The sequence below is a fragment of the Choloepus didactylus genome, chromosome 4, assembly GCF_015220235.1.
Source record: "Choloepus didactylus isolate mChoDid1 chromosome 4, mChoDid1.pri, whole genome shotgun sequence".
In the NCBI taxonomy this organism is placed as follows: Eukaryota; Metazoa; Chordata; class Mammalia; order Pilosa; family Megalonychidae; genus Choloepus; species Choloepus didactylus.
This window is the reverse complement of record NC_051310.1, coordinates 40,121,547-40,139,729: the sequence shown is the minus strand read 5'-3', so window position 1 is coordinate 40,139,729 and position 18,183 is coordinate 40,121,547. Positions and strand designations below refer to the sequence as shown.

The window sequence follows — 18,183 nt, the reverse complement described above, 5'->3', positions numbered from 1 at the left end:
TCCAGGTTATTTACTAATTTTTCTGTTGTTTATGAATTGTTCCAGGGGGACTAACTGTCTTCCACTCCTCTCTATGCCACCATCTTAGCTCCTCCCTCTGCATTACCTCTTTTGAAGCTGAATAGAAGACCAGGGACCACAGCCTTGATGCCCTATTCTATCCTGCCTCATAGGTGGTCCCTTAGGATGGCTGACCAGACCCGCCTATCCCTTGGGACCACAGGACCTCAGGCAAGAAAGGACCTGTGGATTTTCAACATCCCAGCTGGGTGACCAAACTGTTATGGAGCAATGGGCTCATTGCCCAATGCCCCAGAAGTCAATGCTGTGATGCCAGGATTTCAAGAAAAGAAAGAATTTTATTGCAAGGAAGCCAAGCAAGGACACAGGAGGAAAGCTGAAATCTGTCTCCCCAGGTAAAAAGAGCTTAGGGGTTCTATGGGATTCAAACAAAGGGATGTGGAGATAGTGATGTTATTTAAGTTGGTATTTATTGATTGCTTATGTTTTTGTTAGAGTTAATTGGGGAGTGTAAAAGCATGCAGATGAGAAGCCCTTGAAAACTGATTAAAGCTAACTGGGGTAAGCACAAACTGACCATAAATGAGGGCTTTAAATCAGGGGCACGATTCTTGTTAAAGCAGTGTTATAAATCACTCAGCATAAGATAACAACTACCATAATAATTAAAGAATGGAAATAAACTAAACAAATGGACTATAAATGAGGGACAAGCATCTGGTTACAGCAGTGTTAAAAATCTCAGTTAAGATAACATCTAAAATAACAAGTAAGAGTAATAAGCTAGCGCCCCCGGCCCCCGGGTCCTGGCCGGAGCCGGCTGCATGCTCCAGCCGCCTCCAGGCCTGGCCGATTGGCTCGCCCTCGTGCGCAGCGACCCTCGCCACTTCCTGCACCTGTCTGCGCACGTGGACTGCCCGCCCGACGTCTGGGAGCTGCATGACTGGAGCACCTGGCTCACGCCCTTCGTGCGACCCAGCAGCGCTTCCACACGGCCTTCTTCTGTGCAGCCTGCTGGAGGCACCGTCCATCTGCCCGGACTTGACCGAGGTGGTGGACTGCCAGTGGTCATCTCCGTCAGAAGCAACTGAAAATTTCATATCAAAAGAAATTTCATTGGCACCCCCACGGTTCTATGAAATAAGAAGACTCGAAAACTTTGCCTCTCTTTCTGGCTTGCACAAATTTTGTTTGGATCGTGCAATAGAAGGAAGGGAAAGATAGCTGCCGATCACAATGTTAACTGCTAATGGGCTGCTCCAGCTTTTACCCGGTGATGAGCTCTACTTGGAAGATTTGGACTATTTAGAAAAACATTTATCCACTGAAAAAAAGGTTGAAGAAATCATGAAAGAAGGCAAGAAATTTCACGATCACCATCTTTATAGTCTTTATGTGACTGTTCAGTCAAAGTGTAAACAAGTTTATCCTAAGTCCTATGTCATGGGTAAGAGCCATATGTAGAGGCTGCTTGTTTGCAGACTGGCATATCTGAAGTAGTCCTAATGAATAACGAGAGTTGACCAGACTTGTTTGAAACTGAAGGAACTTCATGCCTGTAAAAGTTATAGCACAGCCTTTCTTATTTCAAGTGAATTATTGTGCTCTCTTGCTTATTTTATTCTTTAAACCTTTCAGTATGCCAGCAATAGGAAGTATTAATGCTCTTGTTACCAACATGAGAAAAATTTCGCAGTGATTCCCATGTTTATATTGTTTTATTATCTCAAAAGTTCAAATAAGATGTCCTACTGTCTTTGTTTTTCTAACTATCCAGAGTATTATCACTTTCCTTGATGTGCTTAGCAGGTAGATGATGAATTCCATAGACTTTCTGCTGGAATTAATTTAAGGGTGCCTGATTAGGTGGGAATATAGACTTGAAACAACCTTCAAGCGATAATGTCATTTTCTTGCTATATCTTTAGCTTTGACGGTTAAAATACAATTCTGTTTAAAACCAAATGGTGTTATCTGTTACCCAGATTGAAATCTATTTTAGTTAATATTTTAATGAAATATGAAGCTACTTATCAATTTAACAGAAACCATTATTTTCACTCTGAAGTGCTAATTAATAAATGCAAAGAATTTAGAGAAATGTAGGTCTAGTCATCATTTAAAGGTGTTTAAGATGTTTATTATCAGTATGTCTAATATAATATGGGAAAGTTTTTCACCTCTTAAAAGAGGAATAATGTTTGTTGATTAAAGGTGGGAAATGATGAGTAAGATACCTTCTATTTCAAGGTCTTTGACTATATTGTACATTATACAAATGAATTTCATTTCTCATGAAATGTCTTAGTATTCTTATCTTTAAAACAGTAATAATGATAGATAAAGCAAAATAAAGCTAAAAAAATAAGCTAAAATAACGGCTACATTTACAAGCATAACTGCTTTAGTTAGTGGTCACAGTAGACATGTTAGAATGAATTTATTATGTCATTTCATACAATTTGAGAACATATATATTATCTGGGAGGGCATCTCTTCACTAAATCTGTAAGGGATGAGCTAGTGAAGGAGGGCATGGACACCCTTAAGGAACTCAGTAGTGGTTGTCCTCTATAGACTAGGTTTGATGTTGCTATGGAACTGGCCTCCACAGACTTATTGGGCATGATAGAATTCCAAAATGTTAGGAGCCAGTTAGTGGCATTTAATTATCAAAGGCAAATTTTATGTATAGTAATAATAAGAGGAGGCAAGGTTGGACTGTCAACCCGGGAGCCTTAACCCACAGCTGTCTGTAATGGTGTCCTATCAGAGAGATAAATGTAGGGAGGGTATCACTAGTTTGGCCTGGATGAAACTTTTTCAGACTTATTCTGTAGCCTGAGACTCTTCCAACCCAATCCTTCCATTTCTCCCTTCTCTTGTTTTCTGAGCTGCCTTGATGCTTGAGGGCTCCATGCCTTGTTTGCTAGCACATTCTTCATCCTTCAAAGGTATTTCCTTAATAAAACTTCAGAATGTCTAATCCCATTTGATATCTGCTTCTCAAGGGACGTGAAGTGACTCTGGTGGTGCTGAGAGCAGTATGAGGAAACAGCAAGATGGGGTTTGAGATCCTATTCAGTCATTGCCATACTGGGAAAAAGGATCGTATCCCAACTGGAATGTGAGAAAGGACCAGTCCCTTGCCCAAAGTAGTGTCCAAATTGCTGAAAACTTTACCTATGGTGACCCAGAAAAAGGTCCATTGGTAGGGTTATACCCTTTGATGTACAGTAATTCAGACATTTTAAAGACATGGAAGCAGCAGTGCCTACAAGGAGAGCAGTGTTGAGTTATCACTAAGTGGTAGTGATACCTTTTAGAGAGTAATTAGAATCTAGAGCAGTTAACCAACAGTTAAAATCTAGGGTGAGAGCCCAAAGGTGTTTCTGGTTGCTTATCAAGAAGCCTTTATCTCCTGCAGTGGATTGGCAATGACTTTTGAGAAGCAATTGAAGAATTTGCTAGAGCTTAAGAACTCAAGATACATTGATGTGGATAACCAGCTCAAGTGTGTTATGCTGTCAGTGCTCAGTTTGGGAATACCTGGGATCACAAAACCTGCAATGGTGCCCCTGGGGGGTTTATCTTGACAGATACATCTGATCCTTCAGCCTGCTACCAAAATGAATCTTTTCCTGGTTTCCCCCACCATAGCCCTGGGCCCTTGTGCCTTCCCCAGCATAGCCTGACTAGAGATGAACATATCCTGATAATGGAGGAAAAAGATTATATACTGAAGGAGCTGTAAGAATTAGTTAGCATTTTGTGGCATGAACCAGAGGAATTCAGCTGGGATTGGATGTTGAAGTTCTTTTTTTTATTTTAATTTTTTTAGAATTCAATTTTATTGAGATTGTTCACATACCATACAATCATCCAAAGTATACATTCATTTGTTCATGGTACCATTATATAGCTGTGCATTCATCACCACAATTATTTTTTTTCAATTTTTAGAACATTTTCATTACTTCAGAAAAGAAATAAAAATAAAAAAGAAAACTCAAATCCTCCCATACCCCTAACCATATTGGGAAGTACATTTGTTACTGTTGATAAAAGAATGTTAAAATACTACTAACTGTAGTACATAATTTGCAATAGGTATATTATCCCCTATATACCCCTCTTTTATTAACTTCTAGTCATAGTGTCATACATTTGATCTAGTTCATGAAAGAAACTTCTAATATCTGTACAGTTAGTCATGGACATTGTCCACCACAAGATTCACTCTTTTATACATTCCCATATTTTAACCACCAGCTTTCCTTCTGGTGACAATGTGGCTCTAAGCTTCCCCTTTCCAGCAGAACCACACACCATTCAGCACTGTTAGTTATTCTCACAATAATATGCTACCATCACCTCTGTCCATTTCCAAATACTTAAGTTCAACCTAGTTAAACATTCTGCTCATAATAAGCAACTGCTCCTCATTCTTTAGGCTCATTCTATATCCTAGTATTCTTCATGTCTATGAGTTTACATATTATAATTAGTTCATATCAGTGAGACCATATAATCTTTGCCCTTTTCTGTCTGACTTATTTCACTCAATATAATGCCCTCAAGGTTTCTTCTTCAACCTGTTTTTTTTAAAGACAGTTTTGTTCACACACCATACATTCCATCCTAAGTAAACAATCAGTGGTTCCCTGCATAAGCATGTATTTATACATTCACCACCATCACCACTATCCATATAAGGACATCTCCATTTTTTCCACAAAGAAAGAGGGAGAGTCAAAGAATGTGGAGAGAAAAAAGAAAAAGAATGAAAAAAAAAGATGACAGCTAAAAAGCAACAAAAGGAAAGAGAGAATTAAAATAAAGTATAATAAAAGAATCAGACAACATCACCAATGCCAAGAGTCCCACATCCATCCCTTATATACCCTTCTCACAGGCATCAGTTTTGGTACATTGTCCCTGCCACATCAAAGGAAGCATAATACAATGTTTCCACCAACTATAGTCTCCAGTTTGCATTGATTGTATTTTTTCCCCAATACCACCCTGTTTTTAACCTCTTGCAGTGTTGAAATTTGTTCCTTCTTCCTTATGTAAAAACATATTTGTACATTATATCACAATTTTTGAGCACTCTAGGTTACACTAAATTATACAGTCCCAGTCTTTATTTTCCCTCTTTTCTTCCAGTGTCCCACATGTCCCTAACCTTCCTCTTTCAACCATACTTACAGTCATCTTTGTTCAGTGCACTTACATTGTTGAGCTACCATCACCCAAAATTGTGTTCCAAACCTCTCACTCCTATCTTCTCCTATCTGTCTGTAGTGCTCCCTTTAGTATTTCCTGTACAGCAGGTATCTTGTCACAAATGCTATCATTGTCTGTTTGTCAGGGAAAATTTTAAGCTCCCCCTCATATTTGAAGGATTCTTGGTTGGTGGTTTTTCTCTTTCAGTTTCTTAAATATATCACACCACTTCTTTCATGCCTCCATGGTTCTACTGAGAAATACATGCATAGTCTTTTCAAGCTTCCTATGTATATGAGGGTTCGCTTTTCTCTTGCTGCTTTCAGTATTCTCTCTTTGTCTTTGACATTTGATAATCTGATTATTAAGTGTCTTGGTGTAGGCCTATTCAGATCTATTCTGTTTGGGGTACACTGCACTTCTTGGATCTATAATTTTTTGTTTTTCTTAAGAGATGGGAAATTTTCATTGATTATTTCCTCTATTATTGCTTCTGCCCCTTTTCTCTTCTCTTCTCCTTCTGGGATGCCCATGACACATACATTATGAGCTTCATGTTGTCATTCAGTTCCCTGAGATGTTGCTCATATTTTTCCATTCTTTTCCCTATCTGGTCTTTTGTGTGTAGGATTTCAGTGTCTTGTTTTCCAGTTCCTGTTTTCTTCTGCCTCTTGAGACCTGCTGTTATATGTCTCCATTGTGTTTTTCATCTCTTATGCCTTTCATGTCCATAGATTCTGCCAGTTGTTTTTTCAAACTTTCAATTTCTACCTTACGTTCACCCAGTGGCTTTATATCCTTCATCTCTTTTGCCATATCTTCCCAAAACTCATTGACTTGGTTTTTTAATTGATTTAGCATATTTATTTTAAAATCTTAAATTATTTCATTAAAGTGAAACAATATCTCAATTATTATCTCAATTGAGGTGTAAGTTTGTTCCTTTGACTGGGCTATATCTTCATTTTTCCTAGTGTGGTTTGTAGTTTTCTGTTGTCTAGGCATCTGGTTTCCTTGATCACCCCAATCAGATTTTCCCAGGCCAGAATGGGCTCAGCTCTCAGAAGGGGCCTATATTCAGTGTCAGATTTCCCTGAGGGTGTCTCTTGGAAGATTGACAGACTTTCCTGTGAGGTCTGTAGCTGCTGTGCTTTTCCTAACCTGCCCAGCAAGTGGCACATGTCAGCCTGTTGCTCTCCTCTGGTATAAAGAGGTGTGGTCCCTTTAATTCTCAGCTTAACTTGCTTCTGTTTTGATTGTTTTCCCCCAGGCACTGGGGTCTGAGTTCTGAAGGGGAGGCCGGCACTAGGGCTGGGCTCCATCTCCTTCCTCTTAAGGAAGATACACCTCCTAGGGAGTTACCTTCTGCACTTGAATTACTCCTTTGTCTTTCTGATTCTGTTAACTCCACCCCTGTCGGGGTCAGAATACTGTGAACTGAAAATGGCTGGGGCTTTCTCCACTGAGCCACTCAGGATGAGAGAAAAGGGAAAGAAAGCCCCTTTTCAGAGCCAGTCCAAAGCCCCCCAGTTTTGACCATCAGCCAGAGAGAGCACCTGGTCTTCTGGGCTCCCTTTCCCAGGACACAGGAGTTTTCTGGCTCTCTAAAGTTAGCTGTCTCTAAAAGCCTTTGCAATTTTTTTACTTTAATTCTTTTTCCATCAGCCCCACCTCCTCTCCACTGGGAGCAACCTCAGAGTACTTTGCTGCTTGTCTATGTTTGTAGCTTATATTCAGCAGTCCACATTTGTCAATTAAAACCTCAGTTGGAGCTAGGCTGAGCAATATTCGCTTACTCCAGGAATGCTGGTTTCTCCCACAGCAAGGTCTACAGCTCAACCTGCCATAGGGGGAGGGGGCTCCTGGTGCAGTTCTGCAGTTTTTACTCACAGCTTTTATGCTGTGATCTCAGCCATTCGACCCGTTCCAGGTTGGTATATGATGTGTGGACAGTCACATTTGTCCCCTAGCAGTTGTTCCAGATTATTTACTAGTTGTTCCTGGTTGTTTATTAGTTGCTCCAGGGGACTAACTCAATGTCGAACTTCTTGATAAAATGAACCAGAATGTAAATCCCCATAAGCAAGAATTCATTGATTTTGGAAGCACTTTCTGAGATGTACAATTCTTCACACTGGCAAGAACCCCAACCTACTTACCCACTGCCAGGGCATCTCTTGGAAGTGGGAGAAATCCATAGCTGATACCTAGAAAAGTGGAAATGCTGACTTTTCCATGCAAGTTGGTAAAACAAGGTATCAAAAGGCTGGAAGAGTTGGACATTCTATCATGGATAAATTACACAAAGCCAGAAGACCATCAAGAACCCACTGTTCAGTGTGTCTATATGTGCTATCTTCCACAGGCCATGTTGGTGATAGGACAGGTTGTCACAAATCAGTGCTTCTTAACAGCAATGGGGATAATCTCCGCCACCGTGATTCCCCTCCACTGAGTTACTATAGGCCAAGTGGCAGCAATTAACAAACAACCAGAATCCAGGGGACCACAATTATCATAAAATTTGTCAGCGTTGGATGGGCAGCTGAAGGAGTTTGAGCTGTAAGACTTGTTGAGATGGTAATACAGCACAGCATCTCTAGGAGAAAAATAGATGATTAGCTAAGAGAGTGCTCTTAACATCTAAATTTAGAATAAAGCAAAAATGGAGGAGGAAGAAGCTGAGGACGTTGTTGAAATCATTTGTTTAGTTCCTGGCTCAAAGCATTTTCAGATGCAGGACCCCTTGACTGAAGAGATTGTTGGGTTCTGAGAAAGAAGGATGCATGAACATCATGTCATTTATAAGATGTAATGATTCTCCCAGTCCTTCTCCCAAAGGAGCCTGGAGGAATTTTCTTGGGATTCTATACACTAAGGAAAGAGGAATATCTAGATATTGTGAGGATAATTAGACACAGTAGGTGCACTGACAATCATAATCAGAGCTCCAAAGAATCATTAAAGTGGGAGCATATGGAAACAGTCAATAAGGAAATCCTCACTGAAGTCCTGCTTATGGTACTCCACTGCAGTCCCCCCAGTGGTCACCTCACAGTCTCCCAGTACATAACAGAGATGAAATCCTTGGCAGTTGGAATACCTCCTCTTTGGTTTCTTGGCCTTTGCATAAGGGATATCATTGTGAGGATTGCCAGGGAGAAATTTCTTAAACGTCCCTCTATGCCGGGCCAGATTATTAAATCAAGAAGAAGATTGTGTCCTGAATGGGATGGTGGACAAAAGTGCCACCATTAAAGACTAGAGGATGCAGTGGTGGTTGTCTCTTCCAGGTCTCCCTTTAATTCGCCAATCTGGCCTCTGCACAAACTAGATGGATCATAAATAACGACTGCAAACTACCACAAACTCTACCAAATGTGATCTGTTATTGCCAATGCTTGGTCAGCTGTGTTATCACTGCTCAAGTGCATTACAGTGGCCACAGGTACATGGCATGCAGCCATTGATTTGGTGACTGGCTAATTTTCTATTCTGATCAAAATAGAGCATCAGAAAGAGATTGCATTCATGTGGGATGGACAGAATTATTTGTTTGTAGTTGTTTCCAGGGATTTGTTAACTCACCTGCTCCTGGGCATAGGTGGTCCAAAAGGATCTAGCCTATCTGGACATCCAAAAACTTCACACATATTCATTGCATCAGCAGTATCATGCTGATGAGGCAGAGAAAACATGAGTGGTTCATTTACTGGTGGTTTTAATAACAGACATGAAGTCCAAGTGTGGGAGATAAATCCTACAAAGATTCAGTTGCCTGTCACTTCATTAGAATATTTAGAGATATGTCAGTTAAGGGCATGTTGGGTTATATCCTGCAAAAAAAAAAGACAAACTGCTTCATCTTTCATTCCCTAGCACAAAGGATGCATAGAACTGACAGATCTCTTTGGATTTTGATGTAAGCATTTCACACCTATAGATACCACTCTTGCCCATATACTGGGCAATATTGAAGATGACCAGCTTTCAGTGGGGCCCAAAGCCAAGAAATGATCTTGCTGCAGGTTCAGCCTGTGGTGCAAGCATAAGCCACCATTCAGGTCATCATGTCAGGTACAACCTATGTCTTTAACCCTGCAGAGGTATTAACGGTGGGAAAAGATGCACTGTGGATTCAGTGTCAACCCTAAAATGAAGAAACATGGAGAGGATTTTGGAGATTTGAAGCAAGGCCATGCCACCTGCCTATTTGTTCCTGATGTGTTACTTGATCCTGGGGAGAAATAGAATTTTTGACCGTGGGACTCCAAATGAGCATGTTTCCTGAATTTCCTGGCATAAGATTGCTTCTATTGGACATGCCAAGTTACAAAGTCAGATGAGTCTTATGTCAGTCCTCAGTAAGATAAAAACAGTATATCCATTGCAAGACCATACAAGAGTAGAAGGCAAGTGTAAGCTGTATGAGCAGTTACTTGAGGTGATCATGTCACTTACCATGGTGCCCCTCACCCAGCTTGCATCTGTGGTCCTATGGTGTATTGTTCGACCATCTTAGAGAGGGAAAAAATGCTCAAACTTGGTTTAGGGATGGGTAGGCTTGGAATGTAGGTGAAAACCCAAAATGGATGGTGGCAGCATGATTATTCCTGTGGCAGTTAAGTTTCTAGTATTCTAGTTTGCTAATGCTGCCAGAATGCAAAACACCAGAGATGGACTGGCTTTTATAAAGGGGGTTTATTTGGTTACAAAGCTATAGTCTTAAGGCCATAAAGTGTCCATCAACAGAGGGTACCTTCACTGGAGAAAGGCCATTGGCATCTGGAAAACCTCTGTAAGGTGGGAAGGCACATGGCTGGCATCTGCTTGATCCCAGGTCGTGTTTCAAAATGGCGTTCTCCAAAATGTCTGCATCAGCTTCCAACAGCCGTCTTCAAAATGTCTGTCTCAGCTCCAGCTAGCTCTGAGCTCCTTCTGTCTGAGCTTATATAGTGCTCCAGTAAACTAAACAAGGCCCATGCTGAATGGGCAGGGCCACACCTCCATGGAAATTATCCAATCAGAGTTATCACCTACAGTTCGGTGGATCATATCTCCACAGACACTGAACCAGTAGGTTTCAACCCAATCCACACTGAGATGTCTGCCCCCACAAGAATGAATTAAAGAATATGGCTTTTTTCTGGAGGGCATAAATATACAAACCAGCACAGCCAGGTTTTGGTGTCCAGTTTTTGGTCAAGCAAACAGGGGCCTGATTGCTACTGTGAGGATATTTTGTGGACTCAAATCATCCAGAAGTTGATTGCATCTATGGCTGATTACTTCTGCAATCAGTTGTGGAAATTGCCTTCAACAATGAGAGAAGTATCATCCAATCAATTGAAGGCTTTAAAAGAAGTAATGATTTCAGCAGTCAGAAGAGAGAATATCCATGTCTACTGCAAAATTCATCTACAGCCTTCATCAGAGTTCCCACCTTGTGGCCTGACATACAGAATTTGGACTTGCCTGTCCCCACAATCGTGTGAGCCAATTCATATAAAAAATCTCATAATATTTACAGTTTTGCTTCCCTGGAGAACCCTGACTAACAAAGTCCCATTCATGGGTGACTTTAAAAAAAGAAGGGAAAGGGAAATATCTTCATAGTGGGCAGAACTATGACCAGTACACTTGGTTATCTAATTTGTGTGAAAAGTTAATTGGTCCATGGTAGGTTTCCAATGAACTACCCAATGAAATAACCACTTCACTGGCCAATGGTCTCACCAACTGGTCGGGCCTGGAAAATAAAAGGCTGGAAAATTAAAGAAAATGTGGTCTATGGTAAAGATGCGTTACTGCATATTGCAGTGGACAGGATGTGTGAAGATATTTTTCATAGATTCATGCCCACTAAGAAGCATCCACCCTGGAAAAGGCCATGAACAACCAAGTAGACAAAATGACATGGTCAGTCAATTAGCGAAACTTCATCACTGACAACCATGGAACTAGCATGATGGACATATGAGCAGAGTGGCTATAGTGCAGAGGTAGAGGGTACACATGGGCTCAATCACATCAACTCCAACCTGCCAAGGCTACTGTGGACATTGGTGCCTCTGAAGTCCCACTCTCAGCCAAAAAATCAATGTTGAATCCTTGATAAGGCAGTATCCCTCAAGGAAACCAAACAGCTACTTTGTGGAAGGTCCACTACACTTGGCCTCTTCATTCTGGAAGGGCCAGCAATTCATCCTCATAAGAATAGATCCCTATTCTGTGTTTGAGTTTGGTTTTTCTGCCTCAGCTGGCATAGCCTCAACTAGTATGACTATTGTGGGTCTGTGAAATGCCTATTCTTCAAGCATGAAATGGCTCATGACTTAGCATCTGACTGGAGGACTTCTCTGTGAATGAGGGGCAAGAATGGGCCCATGACCATGTAACCCATTGTTTACCTCCTGTATCACAACATCCAGAAGGAGCTGTCTTCAAAGAGTGCTGAAATGGCCTAATTAAAGCACACCCAAAGCACCAGCTTGGAGGCAGTAATCTCAAATGGTAGAGTGCCACCCATCAGGATGCAGTGTATATGTTAGACAGAGTCTCCTATATGGTGCTGTATATGAAATAGTTAGAATATATGGGTCTTGGATTCAAGGAGTAGAGGCAGGGGGTGGCTCTACCTACCATCACTGTCATTACTGCACTGGTGGCTTTTTGCTTCCCTTGCCTGCAAACCTGTGATCTCTGGGTTTGTAAGTCTTGAGTCCCTTTAAAATGCAAGCTATGGCTGCTCTCAGGGCACCTTGGACTTTTTTAACCAAGGACTAGCAGTTGAGGAGTCCCCATTTTGACCGGTTAATTGGGGCTGATCAGTAGGAACTACGGTTGCTGCACCTTAATAGAGGCAGGGAAGTTTATATGTGGAAGCTAGGTGATGCACTTGGGACCCGCTTGTAACTCTCTTGTGCAAGAGACATATGCAGCAATCCTTACTTCAGATGGTCTCAAAGCCCTCAGGAATGAAGCTGTAGAACTGCTATCACAAACCATCTACTTTGCCCCTTCTCTTTCTTTTTTGCTGTATACCTCCACTACTTCAGGACTATACAATGAACTGGAAGGCTTGCAAAAACAATTTGTTCTATTAGTTATTGGGATTCCAAACAAGGAGAAGCAAAATGGGAATAACTTCCAAACATGAGTTTTATTTAAAATTGAAAACTGCACCCTAAACTAAAACTGAAAGAACCCTTAGATTCTTCCTGTCTTTTAAAAACCTGGATCCTGATTCAGTTGTGAAGTCATATGCATCAACTGAATAAAACCTATGAAATGTCTGTGAGTCACTTAACTATTATTATTACTGTTATTATTATTATTTTACACTTTGGTGCCATGACTTGGAACAGATTTGGACAAATGTTGAACACTGTTGTGTTTCTGGTCAAGGACAGTACATATCAAAAACCCAAGCTTCCTTTGGTTCTGAGCAGCTCCTCTGCTCTGATTTTTGTAGTAGAATGGAGATTGCAGGCTTTGATTTTTTTTTTCTTAAACGTTTTATCTTGAAATAATTTCATATTTACAGAAAAGTTGCAAAAAGCCCCCACAAAAACTATACAGAGTACTCCAGCATAGTCCACCAATTTTAACATTTTGCCATTTTTGACATATTATTCTATCTATCCATCGTACTTTCCATCCCTTCATATATGTTTTCATCCATCTTTCTATTTGTGCCTGCCTATCTATCTATCCATCATCTATCTATCTATTTTCTATTTTATAAATATTTGAGAATAGTTTATAGACATCATGCTCCATTTCCTAAGAGCAAGGATATTCACTTATGCAACTACAAGCACCATTATCATGTTCAAGAACATTTACATCGATATAAAGCTTACAGTCTTTGTTCCAATATTCTCCTGTCCCAATAACGCCCTTTTGAGCCTTTGTTCCTGGGTTTTAAGCTTTTTTAGGCTGATCTTTGTCAGACTCAAGTAAGAATTTTCTTTTTGTCTTCTACAGTTCTTAGGATGAATGCAGAGATTTAAGTGATTTTCCTAAGGTAGGATGAGACCCTCCTCTTTTCTTCTATATCAGACTTCTTTTACTATGGGAAACTCCCAATCTACCCAAACCCTTGGCCAGATCTGCACTAAATATTTTGATGGCCCAGTGGTTGTAACTGTTAATTTTCTATGTGCCATGATTTCAGTAAACACAATCTTGAATTACAGTGGCCTCCTGGGATGCTTGGTGCATGGCAAACTTGTGCATTTGTGACTCACCAGAGGAGAAAACAAGAATAAATTAGCTAACACAGTGTAAATACCTTCTTTCAATACTTCAAAGAAGCCAAGAAGAATGATTGCAACAGACTCTAATCTTTTGAGGCCTCTTTGAAACAACTGCAGCATTCTTCCTCTTCCAAAGACCTTATCTGTTCAGTCTACCCTATTTCTGCTTCTTATAACCCACTCCTTTCTCACCTCCCTCTTTCCTGATCCCAACCTATGTTCCTATCTTCTCCTCTTCCCCCTTGCCTCTCCTCCTCCCCTATCCAGGTCCTGCTCACCATTTGACCTGGAGCTTCATCCCTCTGGACTTTTTAAGGGCCTAGAGATTGGGAAAAAAAAAAAAAAAAAAAGAAAAACTTTTAAAAGTTAACCATGCAGATTTCAGCTCTCATGTTGACTAGGAATAATCCACTCCTGTTGTCAAGGGCGTGGTGAACCTGTCTCAGATGTCTGGCACAGATTAGAAACCACTTTAAGGAATGTTCAGAGTTAGGCCTTAATACTGATAACCACACTTGTTTTTATTTATGGTCTAAAATCTGAAATATCAGATGTTCAGAAGCAATAAATAGGTGGAAGACCACAGTCATCCTCAAGATACAATACTTAGTTCAACATTTTGAAGACAGATGATAAAGAGAAAACCACACACACTCACACTTACGATACTACAGATTAGACAGCTCTAGGGAAACAAAAGATCCTTAGCAAATACAAAACAGATCAAAAAGGATACATGCAGGAATTGAATGTAATAAAAAACAGAAAAAAGGCTACTGGATCCACAATTAGCATGCTTTGGTTAACAGGATGCCCAAACAGTAACAAAATGACCCCCCCCCCAAGGAAGGCACATTCCAGCTTCCACAAATGCCTTTGGATCAGCAAGGAATTATAACAGTATTAGTAAATGGTCATTCAATCTCATTTTAGTAGACACTGGTGCCAAGTGCAAATGCAGCAACCATGGTTCAACAAAGACACAGTAGCAGTAAAGAGGGCTCAGAATCATCATAGATGAAGATCTGGGTTACTCTATTGAATAAGCCACCTAGACAAGAAGTGCTGGCCAAGAGAGCTATATAAAATATGGACAAATTACAGTGTTGTACGATGCAATACTGTTGTTTCTCTTCTTCTACATTCTTCTTCTACCCTTGGTTGGTACCCTCAGTCTGACTTCAAATTTGATCTGAGATCAAAGAGATTTGATATGAGGCTTTAAAGCAGCACAAATATAAGTCTAATGGCAGGTCAGATCATGTTCCAGTACAGTGTTTCTGATGTGATCACTTCCTATTTCTTTTACCTGAATTTTTGTCTCTGTACACATATCAGTCAGCTGAACCCTGAAATTATTATTAATTCCCAAGATTTTTAGTGTGAGATAATATGACTCAATCAGAGGCAGTAAGAAGTGATATAGCAGTGATCAATGTATCCTTATGTGATGGTAGTAGAGTAAAGATAAAAGGCCAAAGAATTATATGTGCAATTCCTGTGGATTAGCACAACTCAAGGACAGTAATGCCAATAAGGGGAACGATAGCATCTGGCATGTATTAAATGCCTAAAATGGTCCTGGCCCTCTTCAGGTGCTTTCTTTTGATTATTACTAAACCCTGAAAAAGTGTACTTCATTGCCAAATATAAAATATTGACTTGACCAAGATCACACAGTTAGCAGGTGGCAGAACCACTGTTAAATTCACATCCACATGACACAAAAACTTTTGATCTTCCTACGATATCACTGCCGAGTATTATTTTTATGTGCATTTGTTACACTATTAATAAATTAAGCCAACAAAAATCTAGTTCATAACCAATTGAGATTAAAAAAAAAGTCCTGGAAACTTTTGGAATAATTGCATAGAATATATGATTTGCCAGCAGAACATTTGTAAAAATTAGGATTCAAATCTTAAATAAGTACAGGTCCTCTTTTTACTGAATCCAAGAATTTCTGCTATCACCTATAAAAGTATTCAGAATATGACCAGACATGATTAAACCAGACACATTTAATCACACACACCTTTTTTAAATTGCCAAGTTATTTTATTTCAAGATCAGCATGTCAGAATAGCTAAAGGATCATGTAATCGTCAAAGTGATTATTGATCACTTTCTTGTAAGTGCCAAAGTTATGTCTTGGGTTTTGGGGGTGCTGGTTTGGTTTTATCATCAGTTTTTGTCTTCATCAACTTTTGTGTATATTTTTGTACTTGTGAAAGGGCACCAATGATCAATACAAACAGAAAAAGACTTATGCGAACCATTATTGCAGCTAGTGCCTTGTTTATATTAATAAGTATTCTGGCTCGAATACCACGTTCTATGTCAGGTGGAGGGCCACTATCTACACTGCCACCTCCTCCTCTACTATCACAAAGGGGTGGTTTCCAACCACGCAGACAGTGGCAATTTTTCCTGTTGTTGCATACCCCTCTGAAATTGCATTTCTTCACATCACAGTCAAAACCCAAGTCTTGATAATAAGTACAGTTCTGTCTTAAACAGTATCTTCCTGGACCACATGTGGCCCCATCCACCACAAGCCCCATTTCAGGCCGCTCTGCTCCAAAGTGTGCCTCATATCCGGTGCATTTGTCTTGTTTAGTACCTGGCACTATTATTTGACGAAATGTACTGTGCTCACCTCCACCAGGGAAATGGTCGACACCACTACAATGCAGCATTCCACAAAAAACATCATCTTCTTCACATTGAACAGGTTTTCCTCCCCCTTGTGTCACCCTCACCCCACAGTTTCCAAAACGGTCACCTATTATATTCAACCTATTATAGCATGATGGTACAGCATCTTTCATCTGATAGCCGAAAAGGGCTTGACACTGCAAATCACGATCACTGCAGTTTCCTTTCATGCAAACAGCTGATGGTGAACATGGGGTTCCATCTTGGACATAAAAATCAAGTGGGCATGCAGACGTTTTCCCATCACAGTATTCTGGTAGATCACAAATACCAAGTATATTTCTGCAAATTCTTCCAGGAGGATCATATTTACATCTATGGCAGCACTTTCCTGTATCACAAACACTGCCAAGGCTGAGGGCACAATTGGTCCCACAGCATCTATCTGCAGCACACTCTTTTAAGGAGCCACAGTCACATTCTTCCTGCATATTGACAATCTTGTCTCCACAACGAGGAGCTATATAAGGAAAGTTATTGTATGGAGGAAGTCTTATACTCTGACAAGGATCCCAGCTATTAAACCGGTTATGCAGGTTTTCATAAGAACAGTTGCTCATCATATCTAGAAGACCAGGCACAGGCGACATCATACAGTAGGTTCTTCGAAAACAGTGACAACTTTCTTTATCATGGTGCAAGCCATGCGCATGACCTAGTGCATGTGCTGCAATAGTTGCAGCCAGAAATATGTGATACCTTGCTACATGTACAAATAACGCTCCCCAGTTGGGATTGCACATGCTTTCGTGGTTTGAAAAATATGTGCTTCCTCCTAATTTATGTCCTGTTAGAAGAATTGACACATCATGCATCAATTGTGACCAAAATCCATAATATTTCCACAAACCAAACTCACTTATAATATCAGCTGCACTGTGGCGTCGAGTTAGGTCATAAGCATCGTGGTCAGCCCATATGCACATCATACGTACCATGACATCTAGATGACCTTGTCCATAAATGGTATGAATTATGTTGTTTATGAGCATTACCCTCTCTACTATACTGGTCTGGTTAGTGTTTTGATGATATAAGGAGTTGGAAACTGTATAGTGAATGTTCAGGTATTTCCTATGTGGCCACCACAGAGAAACGGGGGCTGCTCTAGGAGTTTCAGCAAAGTTTGCCTCTTCAAATGCTTGATTTACTTCTTCCCATTCATTCTTACACCTTTCAACCTGTCCTGTTGTTCCTTCTGACACAAGCAGAGAAACCACATGCTCAAATTTGGAAGAAGACTCCAGAGGTTTGATTTCATAAGTAAAATCATCCACCTGCAGCATGCCACGCAGACCCCCATAGCAGGTGTCCAGTGTGGCCATGGACCCAGGAACCCCTTCCAGGAAGCTGTAGTAGTAGCAATCTCGGGGGATATAGGGGTAGTCCTCTTGCAGGGTGCCTTGATCACTATTGGTAATAACAGGAAAATGTCTGGGCAGCAGTCTCTTTTTTACCTTCATATGAACCACATGTCTTCGGCCATGGAAGCGCATGCTGTAGGAGAGCTGGCCTGGCATCTCAGCTCCACCCACCCTGCGGGGCATCTTCCTGGGGATCACAACTTCAGAGGATGTGAATCGCCATGTTGGTGGGTCACTGGAGCAGCAAACAGAGCACAGGAGGGCCCAGAATATACACAGCAAGGGAACACTTCTCAGGAGGGCCCGGGCCCGGGCCCGGGCAGGCCCCATGGGTGTGGGGGCCTGAGACCAGAGAAAATGCAATCAAGTGGGAGGCAAGCTAGACAGTCTGAAACAGCATCTTTCCCAGCAGGGCAGTCATGAGGGGATTTCAGTGGTGCTGGCCTCCACTGAGTGGGGAAGGGGCAGGGGTGGGGGAGGGGGAGTGAGGTTATTACATAACAATGGAGGGCTCACTAGGGGAGGTTTAGTGAGCTGAGGACCCTAGGGCAAGAGACCTAGAGAAGATGGAAAACAAGGGGAGCTAA

General features: G+C 40.9%; 1 protein-coding gene and 1 pseudogene across 1 annotated transcript; one reads left to right on the top strand and one right to left on the bottom strand.

Annotated features, from left to right (window-relative positions):
- Nucleotides 1-291: 291 nt before the first annotated feature.
- LOC119532607 lies at nucleotides 292-1,485 on the top strand (annotated as a pseudogene).
- A 14,173-nt stretch (nucleotides 1,486-15,658) lies between these two features.
- On the bottom strand, nucleotides 15,659-17,926 carry LOC119532606 (disintegrin and metalloproteinase domain-containing protein 20-like). The gene has a single exon (XM_037835034.1). It carries the CDS (start codon nucleotides 17,924-17,926, stop codon nucleotides 15,659-15,661), a length of 2,268 nt encoding a protein of 755 aa, XP_037690962.1.
- Between the last annotated feature and the right edge of the window lie 257 nt (nucleotides 17,927-18,183).

Excerpts from the sequence above, each read along its gene's own strand:
- LOC119532606 (XM_037835034.1), bottom strand. The coding sequence starts at position 17,926 with ATGGGGCCTGCCCGGGCCCGGGCCCGGGCCCTCCTGAGAAGTGTTCCC.